The sequence below is a fragment of the Molossus molossus genome, unplaced genomic scaffold (assembly GCF_014108415.1).
Source record: "Molossus molossus isolate mMolMol1 unplaced genomic scaffold, mMolMol1.p scaffold_m16_p_21, whole genome shotgun sequence".
In the NCBI taxonomy this organism is placed as follows: Eukaryota; Metazoa; Chordata; class Mammalia; order Chiroptera; family Molossidae; genus Molossus; species Molossus molossus.
In genome coordinates this window covers 31,284,883-31,301,385 of record NW_023425357.1, presented here as the reverse complement: position 1 = coordinate 31,301,385, position 16,503 = coordinate 31,284,883, and the positions used below count along the sequence as shown (strand labels likewise).

Sequence of the window (16,503 nt, the reverse complement as noted above, 5' to 3'; positions counted from 1 at the left end):
GGTGGAAAGGGGTGTGTATTCTGAGAAAGCTCTCCCTTCAGCCCCAGACCCTTTGTCCACTTATTGATTTCTAGAAGTTCTTTGTATTTGGGGAACATTAGAGTCATCATCTTGTTGCAAGTGTTTTTCTCTCCCAGTATGATGGTGATAAATGTACGTGCTTCTCGCCCTTGGTGAAAGCCACTGGCCTCAAGGGGCAGAGTGTACGCAGGTGTCAATGATGCAAGAGCTGGGCTCAGGGAGGGGCAGGGCTTCAGAGACCTAGCTCTGCCCCTGCACCACGTCCCTTTGGCACCAAGGGGATGTCTTGTCTGCCATTGTTCCTTAGTTCCCTCCTGGCGACAGCTCAGCAGTCCACACCCCTCCGGCACCCTCAGTTGTCTCTGCTTTTTTGTTGCTCAGGATAAATGGCTGTTCGCTCAGTGCTGCTAGCTCCTCGCAGACTTTATCTGAAAGAATGTGCAGGTGTCAAATTGATATTCTTGGCACCAGAACAGAAATTCTCCCATTAGCTAAATATCCAATTACTTGTTTTTAAGTGACAATGTACCCTGATTCAATAGTGTGGAGTGCAGGGCGCATGCTCAAAGCTTCCTGGTGGACCCTGGTGGGGAGTTAGGACTGCTTCTCTCCCTGCTGGGAAAATGCCAGTTGTTGGCTGCCTCCTGAGCCTGCTGCTGCCTGAGTGAGCTCTGCCCATGAGCCCCAGGGGATGGGTCCTCTCCGTGTTCCTGGTGGTGTGTCTGGCCTGGGAGGGGCCTTGGGTCATTCCTTACCCCCACCCCAATCCCAACACAACTGCCTCCCACCCTGCATTTAAAATCCTCAAGATATAGCCTGGCTGGTGTGGCTCAGTGGATCGAGCGTCATCCCGTGGACTGAGAGGTCCCAGTTCAATTCCAAGTCAGGGCACTTGCCCAGGTTGTGGGCTCCATCCCTAGTCAGGTGACGTGCAGGAGGCAGCCCATCCATGTTTCTCTCTCACATCAATGTTTCTCTCTCTCCCTCCCTTCCTCTCTCTCTCTAAAAAATTAATAAAAACATTTTTTTTTTAATATAAAATCCTCAAGGTGTAGTGGTGGTTCTGTGTCATTGTACATTTGTCCAAACCCCCAGAAGGTACACCAGGGGTGACTCCTGATGTAAACTGTGGACTTTGGGGGATAACAGTGGCGTCAGTGATGGGGTGGTGATAATGGGAGGAGCCGTGCAGGGCAGGGCATATGGGACATCTCTGTGCCTCCCGTTCAGTATTGCCCTGGCCAGTGTGACTCAGCAGTGGGAGTGTCAGCCTGCAGACCAAGGGGTCATGGGTTCAATTCCTGGTCAAGGGCACGTACCTGGGTTGCGGGTTTGATCCCCAGCCCGGTTGTTGGGGTTGTGCGGGTGGCAACCAATCGATGTCTCTCTCACATTAATGTTTCTCGTTCTCACTCTCTCTCACCCCCTTCCTCCCTCCCTTCTTCCCTTTTACTCTATCTAAGAAATCAATAGAGAAGTATTCTGAGGTGAGAGTTAACAAAAAAATAAAAATAAAGACTATTTAAAACAAAAATATAGAACTTTTTTTTAACCTCATTTTTGGGAAAGACCTGGAAGGAATCTGCTTCCCCTCTGACCAAACGTAGCGTTCAGACCTGAGCTTGAGTCTCAGCTCTCACCCTTTCTTTCCAGAGGCCTTGGGCAGGGAGTCCGGCCTCCCTGGTTTGATAAATGGACTAATGATGTCTACCTGTGCCTCAGAGACCATTGACTACAGGGGTAATGAAAGCTCCTGCCCAGATCCCGGCCCAGCAAACAACCTTTCTGCCCTTGTAGGTTCTTCAGAGAGATATTGGGGGGATCGGGCTTTCTACTGTGTTGAACGTTCCCACCCAGGAGCAGGACTCGCCCCATTGACGTATGTTGACTAGTCAAGTTTGAGGGTCTTTTTTGTAGGTCTTATTATGGAGTTTACTTTTGTATTTTTATTGTGATTATGAGTGACATCTCTTTCTGGTGATACTCACTCTCCAATAACAGAGCAGCGTGGTAGGGAAGAGCAGGGGCTTTGGGGTCAGGAAGTCCCAGACTCCAGTCCCTAGCTCTGCCACTAACTCAACTGGTTGACCTTGAGCAAGTGACCCAGCCTCTCCCAGCCTCGTTTCCTTATTCAAAAACCGAGAGCAATAGTGGAAGCGCCCTCTCGGGTTTGTCTTGAAAATCAAATGAGATCATGAGTGATAAATGCTCAGCACGAGGCCCAGCACATGTAAACAAGTGGTAAACATTGTCTCCTCTGTTGCTGGAAGTCATTTCTGTGGAAGGGCCTGATGGCAGAGACACACTGAAATCGGGAACATGGGCTTTGTGTTGCCCCAGATCCTTCCTGGCTCAGTTTCAGCAGCAAAAACCAGAACAGAAGCTGGTTGGTCTCTGTCCTGTGCCCCTGCCTGTCTTTAGGACCACGCAGGACCTGTGCACATGGCCAGGGTGGGCAGGGTGTCTGGGGCTAATTATCCATCGCCAAATCTTAGAAAAGACAAGGGGAAAACAGTGGGCAGCAGGACCGGCACCCTTCCCTGTATTTTCTCCCCTTCCCAACCTTCCCCTCCATCCCCCCAGCACCTGTGAGTTGGAGCTTCCTGGGCAGGGAGCAAGGCCCCACTTGTCAGCAGGCTGGGTTTGTAGCGGCATCACAGGCGGAAAGACTCCCAGCTGGCTTCTCGTCCAGGGGAAGGAGGAGAAATGACAGCAGTGCAGAGGATGGACCTGCCTCAGGGCCTCTCGCTGCCAGACTCCTGCTCAGGAGCCAAACCTTCAGGTTCTGTTGAGATCCAGGGGGCACACCTCCCCAGACTTTGCTCAACATTTCAGAACCGGGGTGTCCTTGACACTTACGGCAGATGTTTCCAACCTAGAATAAGCCTCCTCTCCCCTAGTTTCAGAGTAACCATGAAGAGAAATTGCTCATGGAAGTTTATAGCTTATGTGGCTGGTGTAGAAGCAGAAAAAAGAATGAGAATCACCTGGCTAGAGAATTTGGAGGGTGGGTGAGTGAGGGCGCTCATCACGGCAGTGCTCGAATTTTCAGCTCAGGAATCTACTAACTGCAGGGAGAGCAAGGTCGAGCCATCACTCCGTGTGATGAGCAGCCTTGGCTTCCAAGGCTGGGCTAGCGGGGCAGGCCTAAGGGGTGGTTTGCATGGAGGCACCTAACAAGTACTTAAAGCGCAACACAGCACTAGTGATGGAGCCTTGTCCGGGCCAGGCCTGGTGCCTTCCCTGTCCTCAGCCCCATGGACTGTCTCAGAAGTGCCTAGACCTGTAGGGCAAGAACCCAAGGGCTGCTGCAGCCTTTGCTGAGTGCTGAGGGAAGAGGGCCAGCAGCCCTGCCTGGTGGGGTAAAACTCGTCCCATTCACCCACTCTGTCTTGGGCGCTCAACCTCTCACCTGTGGGGCAGGCGGAGGGTGTCGCAGGGGAACAGACATGGCTGTATTGGAGGGGTGGTTGGCTTGGGCAGGGGGGCTTCATTTGTTTGGGGTTGAGGTCCCAGGAGAAGTGGAGCGGCACTGAAGAGGCTCAAACCTCTCACAGGAGAACGCTCACCAGGGCCAAGCTGACGGCCCAAAAGAGATAATCGGGTCGAGGCTCGTGTGAAAGATGAGCAGGCACAGCACAGCCACTCTGACTGGCAGCCAGACCCAGTGACTCATCTCGGCTTTCAGGGGATCCAGTTAGTGACAGCAGGGCCTGCAGCATGGGATCCCACCGCAGGGAGACCCAGCACCTGAGAGCTGTGTTGTGAGGGGTGGTGGGGAAGGCCCTGAGTCCCCACAGGTTCCTCTGACTCACTTTCCAGGGTGACGGGGCTGCCCTCTCCTGTCCTGCGACGGGGGCCTGCATCCCTCCGTGTCTCCCCACCAGTGAGGGCTCCCACTTCATAGAGGCTCCTTCATTTGAGGGCAGCTTTGAGAGCCGGTGACAGCCCGTCCAACACCCCCACTGCTGGCTTTGTTTGGAAACCGTGGTGGGTACTGTGTCAGACCCCACACATCTGTGGGTGGGGACTGGGACAAGGAGGGCTGAAAACCAAAGTTTACGAGTTGGCTGCACTGTTCAGAGTGCATTGCGCCTAGTGTCTTAACGAGTCTGCAGCGCTCCTGGAGTGATTTTTATTTTCCCCAGTTTGACATCAAAGGAAATTCAGTCTTGAGGAGATAGCTTGCCCAGGGTCACACCACCAGGAGCCAGAATTGACCATCATGCCTGTCTGATTCCAGAATACCTCAGACCCCACACAGGGTCCCACGTCACTGCAGAGCAGGGGTCCAGGCTGGGGCACTGCTTTGGCACATTGTGTTGATGGTGTTTTGTTCTTGACTGAGCTACAGTTCTGGGTGCACCTTCTCTCTGAGCAGTTGACTGTGACCTGCCCGGAGGCTGCCCTGGGCTACTCACTCACCCAGGCCCCCAGCTCCTATCCAGCCCCATCAGCAGGAGTGGGCCTGTGGCTTGGACGCTGAGGGGCAATGTGGGAAGCAGCCCAGGTGAGGAACAGGAGGGCAGGCCTCTGGTCCTTGCTGCCCTGCTCTGTGGGACCAGCAGGTCCACATCGTTTCCTCACCTCAGTTTTCTTCCCTAAAATTCGGTTGGACTGGATTGGGTCAGTCCCGTCCAGCTCTAACTTTGTGTGGTCCAGACCCCACTGCCCGGAATACGAAGCAGCCTGCTCAAAAGTGGACAGTCTTCCGTAAGAACGGGGCCGCTTCTCCTCACATTCTTGCCTCAGCTTATATTCCACTCCAGTTTTCATTCCATCCACTCTCCAGAACAAACCAGAACCACCCCTCAGCCCTGAAGATTTCATTACTGTCAGATGGCATGACGGTCAGATGCCAGCCCAGAGAGCTGAGGGGTAGATGTCAGGGCTCAGAACTCGGCTCTTCTTGCCAGTGGCCCAGCCTAGGTGGGGAATGAGCTGGGCCCTGCAGGAACATCCCAAACAAGAGGGCGGGGACCTCTCCTGCCGCAGCCCTCCAGGCCCTGCCAAGGACACGAAACGCCTGTCCTCTTGGCTCTCCCTGGGGCTGACCTGCAGCAAGGGACAGAGGTGGGACCCGTCACAGTGCCCAGAGACACCAAGCCCCAGGGCCCAGCAGAGACATGGCAGTCACTGCTAGGGGTCCTGGGAGGACTTGGGTCTTCGGAAAAGAGCCTTTGGCAGGGAGGAGAGGAGAGCAGCAGAGTAACAGTCCCAGAATCACGCCTGGTGAGAGGGCTTCTGCTTGCTCTCGTTCATCCGTGTGTCTACACTTTGCATTTTTGGTGTCCCACCTCAGCCACCCGCAAGTAAGCCGGGGACCCAAAATAGTCGCAGTTGGCCTGGCAGCATTCCACTCTGGGGAGAGCAGGTTTGTGTGCTGGTGTGTGTTTAGTATTTATCTCTCTGCATTCCTCCCAATGATGAACAAGTAAGGACCCAGAGCCAGCACAGTAACCGGTATGAGTGGGTTGTGCTGGAGGGGCCTGCTGCCTGGCCCACCAGGCTCCTGCTGAAGACAGGTGGGACTGAGGGTAGGAAAAGAGAGGCTGCTTCCCCAGGTGGGGCTTATCGGCACAACAGCGATTCCATGAAGGGGAGCTGGACAAGCCCTGCAATAGAGCCACCAAACCAAGGCTGCTATCAGAATTCTCTGGAGCTTTTGAAAATCCAGGTGCTTGGGCCACAGCCCACACTTCCTGGATCGTTCCCTCGGGTGGGCCTCGCTGCCTGGACACTGGTTCCCTCCACAAGCTCCCAGGTGGTTTCATGCACACCTCTAGTTGAGAACCACGGGGAGGACCAGCACTAAGATCCCATTGGGAGAGTACAGCCCCTGCCCCTAGCACTCAGCCCTGATGCCCTCCCTCCACAGGCCTCAGGGTGGTAGCCAGGCCATGACCCCCTACTCAGTGTTCATGGCATCTTTAGAAACCAGAATTTCTCCCAAAATGTATGTCGATTTTTTTCTCCTCTGGAGATAGCCACAGCTGAATCAGCTGAATTCCCCTGACAACGTCCTGTTGGCAGTTCACAAGGCCCATAGTCGTAAGCCCAGAGATGCCGAGGACAGTCGTCTCCCCGCTGCTGGCAGGAGGAGCTGCCCCCAACACTCACTTCCTGTGCTGGGCATCATTGGACGTGCACAATCTTGGTTCATCTCCACAACAAACTTATGAGGGTGGATTCTGTTGCGTTCCCCACTTTATCTAAGAAGAAACTGAGACTCAGAGAAGTGAAGTAACTTGGTCAAGATGCTCAAATGCTCCATGAAACCTTATTTGCCACGTACACCCCCCCCCCAACTCTTTCTGCACATCAAGGCTGGCCGAGTCCCCATCTGTCGGAAGTCCCCTGTGTACTCTCATAGCTCTTGTGCCCTGTGGGGACAGAGGCTGTGCCCAGCACATAGCAGGCGCTCAGATACATTTTATGAGAACATGAACAAATAGGACGTGGGGAGGATGGGAGGATGGAGAGCTGATCCCACTCCGGCCTGCCCCACTCTCCTGGGCCCTCCCCTGCTGGGACCTGGCCGAGCAGACAAGCTGGGCCTGGAGAGAGCCTGCCTCCTTGGCCGGAGCTCAGTGTAGCTTGCAAGTGCACTGGGATTAAGCGTTGACCTACAGGCAGGCAGGAGACCAGGGAGCCTGCTATTCTCCTGTTGCCATGGACCGGTGCCCTGGAGACAGCTGGCCCATCGGCTCATCGCCTGGTATCCAAGCTATGACGGTGTGTGTGCTGTTCTCGTGCTACCCTCAGCACAGCAGGCCCTTCCCCAGCCCCTGCCTAGCTCCCGGGGAGAATTTATACCGCTGAGTGCACTCTCCTAGTCAGGGTTCTGACTTCATGTGGATGAGCAGTGGTTGGCATCAGCAGGAAGGAGACCCTGGGAGTTGGAGGGAGGGGGTTTGGGGGGCAGTTGGGAAACTGGCTCCAAGTTGTCTTGCCCCAGGCTGGCCTTTCTCTTCTCTATCCTTGGGAGGGCGGCTGGAATGCTTTGAGCTGCCAGAACCCACCGTTATCACTGGTAATGGAACTTAACAGTGAGCATTAGGTGTGGGCCTTAGGTATGGGCCTTTTGCATGTTTCTGCATAAATAGTGCAGAACTAGACACTTAGGGAAGGATTTAAAAGTTTATAAAAAATGAAAAAGGAGAGAGAAAGTAGTCCTGATCCCTAAAGACATGCTCAAAGTTAGGCAACCCAAACCGAGAGATAATTTTTTGTTTGTTTTTTTTATTCTCACCCTGAGGACATGTTCATTGACTTTAGAGAGGACAGGAGAGAAAGAGAAACATTGATCAGTCACCTCCCATACACGCCCCGATTGGGAATCGAACCCACAACCTTTTGTTATACTAACGATGCTCCAACCAACTGAGCCACCCGGCCAAGACACTTTTTTTTTTTTTAAGTTGTTTTTGCTTTACTAAAACAAAAGGTTCTGAATCAGGGTGATGTTCTCCATGGGAAATAAAGCAGGTCTAAACCTGAGCCGTCCTTGTCTGCCAGCCAAACTTCAAATGTCCTTTTGTCAGTGCTTTTCCTTGCTGGTTACAGAAGGCAGAGCTGGGGACACCCCCCAACACACACACATACACACAGGAGACGCTGGGCATACCTACTGTGACCCTGTTGTAGCCAAAATCTTTTCTGAGAATGCCACCCTCTCCAGGCTGGGACCTGAGTGCTGCTCACATTTAGTCTGTGTCCAGGTGGGGCCTGCAGCCCTGGTGCTGTCTCCCAGCACCATGGGGTGACTGCCCTGTGGCCTGCCTTCAGCACCCTCAGGGCACCCCTCCTGGGACAGCAGCCTGGCTTCCGAGGGTCTGCTCTCTAGCCAGTTCCACCAGCCGCAGGAGACATTCCGTGTTGGGTGTGGACTCACGCGGCCCCTTGTGAAGGAACAGAAGGCCCCACAACTTTCGTGCCACTTCCAAGAGTCAGGAGCAGCCCAGCCCGACCCAGATCTCAGGCTCCGTCACCCCGCTGCTCTGGGAAGCAGCGTCAAATAGCCCTTGGCAGTGGCCTGCGCGGGCCAGACCTTGGCCTCCAGGGCCTTTAGCCTGAATTGACCTCTCCCACCAGCACCTAGTGTGTCCCTTGGAAACACTTTTGAAACTGGCCGGGACTGGAGAGGGCCCAACTTGGGGATTTCCTTCACTCCTCACAGGGCCGGCTTGCTGAGCCAGTGGACGTCTGGGCATAATCACTGACTGGTGGCCTAGCCAAACTTTTGACAAAAGTGTCATAGAGATAAGTGAGTCTAGTGAAGTGGGCGGCGCCTCCGTCCATCCACTTGGCAGAAGCTGTTCGGAACCATCCGTCTTCCATTTCCTGCTTGGCACTTCAGGTCAGCAAGTAGGGATCCAACATCTGCTGGTGCCTCGCCCTGGGACTTCTTGGTCAAGAGTCCTGGTGCGAGGCGAGGATGGGCCTCCCAGCCTAGGGATTTGGCCATGCACAGCTCTGGGTCTCCAGCAGGACCCAGGTGGTGAAGGAGCTGGTAGTAGCACCTAGGGGACCAAGAGAAGGGACCTCCTGCCATGAGGGGTTTTCCAGGGCTGGTCTGTGGACAAGGTGTTGGGACAGGGAGTGCCTGGATGGACCATTAAAAGAAGGGAAATGGCCATCATCCCAGAGACACTGTCCCTGACTTGCTGGAACGCAGTGGGGTGACAGTCTGCAGTGGCCCTATCCAGATGACCCCTCACACACTGAAAGGTGCTCTTTGCTGGTGTCAGGTCACCTCCTACACGGAAGGGCTTTCTCAGGAATGCCCTTTTGCTCCCCAAGCTATGGAGGGTACGAAGCTCCTCACCACCACCCCTGCGGCCTGCTCCACCGAGCCGCTTTGTCAGATGTTTTCCACACCCAGTTGCCACTGACCCTTTCACTCTGAGATGGCCAACTAAATCCACCGCAGGATGAGGAACCAGCTGATGTGCCCCCCGCCCCGCTTGTTTCCATGGTAATGGCAGGCACTCCTGTTCCTGCAGAATATTGCTTTCTTGTAACCCTCCTCCCTCCCTCTCTTCCCCGCTTCTTTCTCTTACACAAAAAGAAAGCACAAGTGTTTTATATTCATTTTGCAAAAAGCTGTGTAGTGCATACTAATTGGCATGGCTTCCTCCTGCTTTGAGCCTTTCCCGTCCTCGGAGCCAGGATTCCAGGCCAGCATAGGCCTGGCCCAGCCGGCCTGCTCATTGGAAGGTGGGCTAGCTCTGATCTAGAGGCCCAGCAGCACGTCTGTAGCTCCAGGCCTCTCGTCCAAGCCTTAAGCAGGTGCCTCATAAGCAAGGCTGCTGAGTTCACCTCGTCCTTGTCCTAGAGCTTCCTGTGGGGTCTGCAGGGGATGGAGCACCAAAACCCTGGCTTGTCACAGACTCAAAGCCACATCCAGCTGGAGGGTTGCCTCTCCGTTGCTCAGTTCCAGGCCCCCTGTTGGCGTTGCCTCCCAGGGCCTTCCCTCCCAAGGGGCCTCTTCTGGCTCCTGAGGCAGTCCTGGCCTAGGCCTTTGTCAGGAGTGTTGATCTGAAGCCTCAAGTTCAGCCCCTGGGCTGAGTGGGGTTTGCTGCTCAGCTAGAGAGGGCCAGTGAGCCTGGAGGTCAGAGAACCACTGGGAAGCCCCAGAGTGGGACCCCACAAACTCCCAGCTCCCCTCTTCAGGACATTCCTTGCCTTACATTTTGACAGCCTCTTCCCCTTCTTGCCTGTGGGAGTCTGAAGAACTTGGTGGTGCTGTTCTCCGGCTGTCACTCGAAGGGACTGGAAGGGCAGTGTGTGTGTGTGTGTGTGTGTGTGTGTGTGTGGGTACGTGTGTACACACCAGTACAGGTAGTGTTGCCCCAGGCAGGGCTGTCTGGGAACCAGAGAAGACCTTTTGGTATGTAGGCACCAGAGGAGTGGCTGGTATTGCCACAGGAACCTGTAGACATTTCTCGTTCTAATTATGCAATTGAAGTGTAATTTGCATTCATTTGCAGTTTGGTGTTAAACTTCCTAAAATCTGAGAACTCAAAATGTAAAATATGCAGCTTGCTGGCAGCACTCTCCAGTGGCAGGGAGGAGGTGGTACAGAGATTCGAGACGCAGATTGGTGAGGAAGTGAGGTCTGAAGCCCTGCACCTGTGCACCGCTGTCCCGCCCAGTCCCTAGCCAGGGCCCCGGCTGCCTAGTACTTTCCTCACTTGCTGCATTTGACCTCCAGAGTTTGCTGCCTGGAGGATGCTGCCTCTGTGCACCTGCTCCACCAGGCCTGAGGGGAGGAACCTGTGGGGCTGCAGCGGGACTGGCAGGTGCCAAGAGATGTAACAACACACAGGTTGCCTCCTTGACCCCCTTGGCTCTCCCGTGAGTCTGAACCAGGTGTGAGTTCATGGGGCAGGGTGTTCAATGAGGGTCCCCCCCTTTTGGCCATGGGCAGAACAAGAGCAGGTTGCTCAACAAGTACCATTGGATTGGGAACTAGAGTGTCAGTCTGGGATTTTGAATTGGGGTGTTTTTAAACATAGAATCCACATACCATAAAATTCACCCTTTTAAAGTATGCAACCCATTGTTGTATACTTTATGAGTATACTTTGCGAACAAGGTTGTGCAACCCTCACCACTAATTCTAGAACATGTTCATCACCCCAAAAAGAAACCCTGCACCCATTAGCAGTCACTCCCTGAGTCTCCCTCCTCCCACCTCTGGCAACCACTAATCTACTCTGTCTCCATGGGTTGGCCTGTTCTGGACACGTACATGGGATCATCGTACAAGATGCAATCTGTGCACCTGGCTTCTTGCACTCAGCAGCTGTCAAGGCTCCTCCATGTAATGTGTGTATCAGAGCTCCATTCCTCAGTGTCGTACCCGGCGCGGAGAGCCGGTTATCAGCTGATGGATGTTGGGGTTGTGTCCGCTTTCTGGCTGTGATGTGTACTGCTGCCATGAGCGTTCCGATGGCAGTTCATGTGTGGACATGTTTTCAGCCCTGTTGGGTAACTACTAGGAGTGGGAGTAAACCTGTGCTAACCCTGTGTTTAACTTTTTGAGGCACAATCAGCTTGCTTCTTTCCTCACTGTTTAATTTTTGGACAAGTCACTGCCCCACCCAGAATCCCTGGTCTTCTTTCATCTCCTTGACCTTTGGACAGCGACTTGCTGGGGGAATCGAGCATCCAGAGTGCATGTCCTGTGCACTCCCTGCGAGGTGGGGCTCGGGTCGCCCCGTCGCACAGTGCTGCACGGCCACTGCTCTGCTCTGTCCCCACACCTCACCCTCTGTGTCCTCTCTGCCACATTGGAGCAGACAGCCTTCTGGGAGCCTCCCTCAATGGAGCAGAGGCCTGGGCCTTCCAGCTCCTGGGCTAGTCCTTCCCGGGCTCCCGGCTCTCGGCCTGGGCACCAGGCAGCCCTTGCTCCAGCCATCCATCTGAACTGCTTAGCCTGCACTTTTCAGCCACAAGGACGCATTCCCTGCAGGCCAGCAGTCACTGTTCCAAAAGGCACAGAAGGGCAGGGGAGTGCAGGCTGCCTCCAGGCCGAGGGCTGGGGCGGGTCTGACACAGCATACAGGGCAGGGACTGCTGGGAGATGGCTTCTGTATGTGAGTGCCATGTCCAACCTGGGTGAGGCTGCAGTGTGGCAGGGCAGGGAAATCTCATGCTGAACACACCAGGCTGCTGGGAGAAGACCTTGGGGCTAGAATGGGCCAGCAAGTGGGGCTCAGCTGCATGTTCCAGGCTGCAGAGGGGACCCTGGGAGAAGTGACAGCGGGGACAGGGTAGGAAGAGGTGCTGGCACATTAGTTGCCTGGAGACAGGAACTGTTTCTAAGCTTTAAGGAGAGGTTAGTGGCTTTTTTTTTTTCTTCTGAGATAAAATTTTCCCTTTTAAAATACACGATTCAGCCTTGGCTGGTGTGGCTCAGTTGGTTGGGTGTCATCCTGATCAGGGCACATGACCAGGTTGCAGGCTTGATCCCTGGTAGGGAGCTTACAGGAGGCAGCTGATTGATGTTTCACTCTCACATCAATTTCTTTCTCTCTCTCTCTCTCTCTCTCTCTCTCTCTCTCTCTCTTTCTCTCTCTCTCTCTCTCTCTCTCCCTCTCTCCTCTTATCCCTTTCTCTCTAAAAAGAAATTTTTAAAATCTTAGAAAAACGTATACAGTTCAGTGGTTTTAATATATTGACAAGGTCGTGTAATCATCACCCCTATCTAATTGTGGAATGTTTTCATCATCCCACAGAGAGCCCTGGAGTAGCTTGACCTTAACTATAGTCATCATATTCCACCAGCTGGCCTATCATGGTACCTGGGGCCCACCCAGAGCTCTGTGTTAATTCCACTGGTCCAGGGCTCTGGATTGTGGGGGCGGTGTTGGGGGACTGTGTGGCACAGCACTTACTTGAGTGCACATTCTGAACTGTTCTCTACATTCAACTCTGCATCTTCCTTGGAAGAGCTTGGCAGGCAGGGGTCAGGTTCAGGCACCCCACTACACTCGCTTCTGTGTATAAGCACCATGGACGCAGCCAGAAACTGAACAGTGTGTCTGAAAGTTAGGATGTCCTGGAGCCCAGAGTCATATCCCAAATGTGAAGGGTCCTTTGGGATCTTCCGTGGCCTTGTTTCCCCTCTGCAGAAGGATCTGTCCTGTGACCTGGTGGTGGACCGGGCCATGGCTGCCTCACCCAGAAGCATGGCCTGGAGGGCACTGCCGGGTCATTGTCGGGCACGGACAACACAGGAGGCCTGAGGTGTATACTGCACAGACTGTGCCCTGGTGCCTGAGTCCCACATCTCCTGGGGTCCCCTCACATTCCTACTCCAGGGACCAGAGAGGAGTGGCCATGGGAAAGCTGACTTCCGGGCTCAGATTCCAGATGCTTCCTCCAGTTGCTCCTGTCCACTGCCTGTGTTCTCTTCAGTTCAGTCCTTCGTAGAACTTTCAGAGCACTGTTACAGCCATGGTCTTGGCTGCTCTCACCAGCGGTGTCCTCTGCACACACACCCCCACCTCCTGTAGGAGTCTGTGTCTCCCCAGTCAGGAGTCATAGCTGCCTTTGGAGGCTCTCGTCTCATCCTCTTCTTTTCTCCCCAGGTTATCCTGAAGGATCTGGAGGTGTTGGCAGAAATTGCTTCCTCCCCTGCAGGCCAGACAGAGGACCCAGGCCCCCTTGATGGCCCTGACCTCCGGGTCAGCCACTCAGAGCTTCAGGTGCCCACCCCTGGCAGAGCCGGCCTACTGACCACTCCCAGTAAGTATTCCCTGATGCTCCCAGCCTCCGGGACCCTGGGAACACCAGTGCTCGGTCTTTTCCTGGACTGGGGCCATCCTCGGTGCTGTCCCTCTCCAGCCTTGGAGTTCTGCCAGGCTGTGAGGGATCAGTGATGGCCACTCTCCAGGAGGCAGGTGGACACTGCCTTCCTGCCACACTCCAGCAGCCCCTCACCCTGTGAGAGACACTTACATCCCTTTTCCCTCATCTCTCTGCACCTTTCATCCTTTTGAGCCATTGGCTAAATATAAAACCATCTGAGTCAGCTGATCATCTCTTTCCCTGGGGCGGCGTCTCCCCAGTCAGGAATCAAGGGGCTTTGGAGTTGGGGCGCACAGGTGGAAGACTAGGCAGCCATTTCCTTCCTCACTGAGAAGCTAAAAATAGCTCTCAACATGGCAGGCAGCCCAGGCAAGAGACAGCATAATTCAAACAGCATGTTTCCGGGCAGTCCTTGGCCATGAAGGTGGCTGTGGCGTTCCTGATACTCACCCTTGGAGTTCCTTCTAGACATCAGGCGGCCCTTCTCCCAGGCCAGTGTGACTCCCAGTGCCTCCCTCCTAGGTAGACACCAGTTCTCTCCAACGACACCATCCTGGAAAGTGCCCAGGGTACAAGTCAGTAGGAAAGTACCAGCGAATCTAGATGTTTGCCTAAGGTGTCTCGTCTGAGCGGCTCTTAACATCTAAGCACAAGGTCCTAGACAGCTCCTCCTCTGATGCAGAAGCTAAGTGTCAAATAAATTTGGGGCCTTCAGCGGCTGCTTCCCTTCTGCAGCCCCACCTGACTGGGCTTAGAGAACACCTGGGAACACCCTGCGGGCCTACTGCGCCCACAGCTGTGAGGGCAGCACAGGGGCCATGCATTGAAGATGTCGCCCGGTGACACTTGAAGTGAGCCCACCCCCTTGCAGCAGGGTATCATGAAGGACCCCAGGCTTTAGGCCACCACCACTGCGCACGCTCCGCCTTCAGTTGGCCTCAGGTGTCCAGCTGTTTCTGACTAAAGTAAGGAAGGAGTAAGGGGCTCTAGCGGCAGCCCAGCTTCCTTCTCTTGTTTCCCCAGGATGCAGTGGTTTCCTTGCCAACACGCCAGTTTCCTCTGGGCAGTCAGAGGCCATAATCAGGGAGGCTCCCACATCCTGACCCGGGACCCGTGCTGAGGTTCCCAGTCTCTGTCCTACAGCCCAGGACTCCATTCTTCATTCTGTGTCCCCAAGTCAGCACTTGAGGGTCAACCTGAAGTCCCCAGGATGGATGGGAGGAATGCCTCAGGTTGAGTGTAGGGACCGAGCCTCGGTGTGGGAGTAGGGCCCTCCATGGGAGGCCGAGGAGCAGAAGGCTCTTCCTGGGAGAGGAGGTCCTGGAGGGCGGGGGGGTGGCAGTCTGCATCCCTGACTGGAAAGCGGGCAGCGGCCAAGGGAAGGCACCAGCAGGGCTCAGGCCAGCCCTCAGATCCCCTTGTCAGAGCATCCTCTCTCCTCCACGGCAGAAGCAAAAAGCTGAGGCGGCACAGCCCCGGGCAGGGAGAGGACACCTTGCTCTCCCAGGACTCTGCTCCATGTATAAGGTGGCTCTTCTCTTCCTTCGGGGCACAGAGAAGTGCCATTGGAGCCCTGCGGGCCTGACCACCCCAGCAGAGGCTCTGCCAGGCTCTGAGAGAGGAGATGATGAGCCCCACTGAGGCAGACACGAGGGGCTGGACCAGAAGGCTCGGTGGCGCAGGAGGCCTTTAGGGTCATTCCCCGTCACACAAGTGCCTGGCCCACTTGGGGCTTGGACACCCCAGCTGCGGACCAGGAGTAGCCTTGGCCAAGCACAGCGGCAGTGTGGCAGTATGGAGCCAGAGGTCACCCCACGCCTGATGTTTACCCTAAAACCCCGTTTTCTCTCTGACCACAGGGCCCACTCTTAGTGGGATAAAACCGTTTACATCGGGGCTCTCTGGTCCAAGGTGGATTTTTATCCCAGCTCTAAATACATGGGGGAAAATGGAATGTTCTGATTCGTTTTTGTTCTTATAAGCTCAGGCTGGTGTGGCCAAATGCAGAAAGATGCTCTAGATTCTAGAGTCTAGAACAAACCTAGAAAGCAGTCCCTGGGCATTTCCCCAATAGTAACAGTGACTGTAACATGTGGAGCTCTTGTTAGGACCAGGCACCTGGGGGACTGTGACAGGCAGTGCTGACCCAGGAGCCTAGTCCGAGAGCCTGCTCACTTCACCCCCACACTCAGGACAGGAGCACAGGTAAACCCTAGCCTTTCCCAGTACTGGAATCTTCACCAGGCCAGCGGTCTCCTCTGGGTACTGGGTCACGACCCCAACCTGACAGTTCTTGGGGGTGGCCCTTCTCTTCACAGTGACTTCAAGGACCCCATTCTGGCCTCAGGCCACCTCACACCTCATTTCTTGCACTTTTTCGTCCTCCACCATCTCCAGCCATACCCGACAGGGTCCCAAGAACCTTGCCTGTTGCTCTTTGAGCCTTCGAAGCCCCTTTTCCCACCCAGTTTTCAGGCAGTGTAGAAGAGCACAGGCACTGGGTTGGAAAGATAGGTTCGCAGGCCCTCTGTGCCCCACCTGTCCTGTGACCTGGGGCAGGTGTCCTGTGACCTGGTGCTGCCTCTCCCCTGTGTAAATGGGGTGATGGATGCTGGGACTCCAAGCTCTTGCATGGAGGGGCTAAGGCAGGTACATACGTGTGAGCTGCTGCCTTTGCCTTGCTCCTTACTGCAGGAGCTCATGCAGGCCGCGGGCCAGCTCAGGTGTCCCCTCCTCTGTGGACCTCTGGGGAGAACCCAACCACACTCCTCTCCCGCCTCTGCCACTCCCACCTGTCACTGTGTGCATGGGTGCCAGGGTTCATATCTGTCTCCCTCCTGCCTGTGACCTCTTAGACTCTTGCTTTTCAAGGTGCAGATTATGCAGTCTCAGTGTCCCCTGGAAGGTGATCAGAGATGGGGACACTTGGGTCCCCCAGACTCAGAATTGCATTTTGTCAGGATCACCAGATGACTCGTGCTCCTCACAGTTTGAGAAGTACCAGCTCAGACCAAAGGGGCCTGCTATACTCGTCTCTGGATCCCAGCGTCAGTCAGTACCTTTTTCAGGCCTATCATGACAGGAGGAGGGGCCACCAGAGCCCATCACCTCGTCACCAATGCCAGGTCAGATGTCCACCCACACCATTGCCCCCGGCCTGTT

The 16,503-nt window shown here is 54.8% G+C and overlaps 1 protein-coding gene across 2 annotated transcripts in view; it reads left to right on the top strand.

Annotated features, from left to right (window-relative positions):
- Positions 1-16,503, top strand: part of VAC14 (VAC14 component of PIKFYVE complex) — a 98,283-nt gene that overhangs the window by 38,567 nt on the left and 43,213 nt on the right. For both annotated transcript variants that reach the window (XM_036275122.1, XM_036275121.1), the window contains one exon: positions 13,122-13,278. In XM_036275122.1, the coding sequence (XP_036131015.1) occupies positions 13,122-13,278 (157 nt within the window). The remainder of the gene's footprint in view (positions 1-13,121; positions 13,279-16,503) is intronic.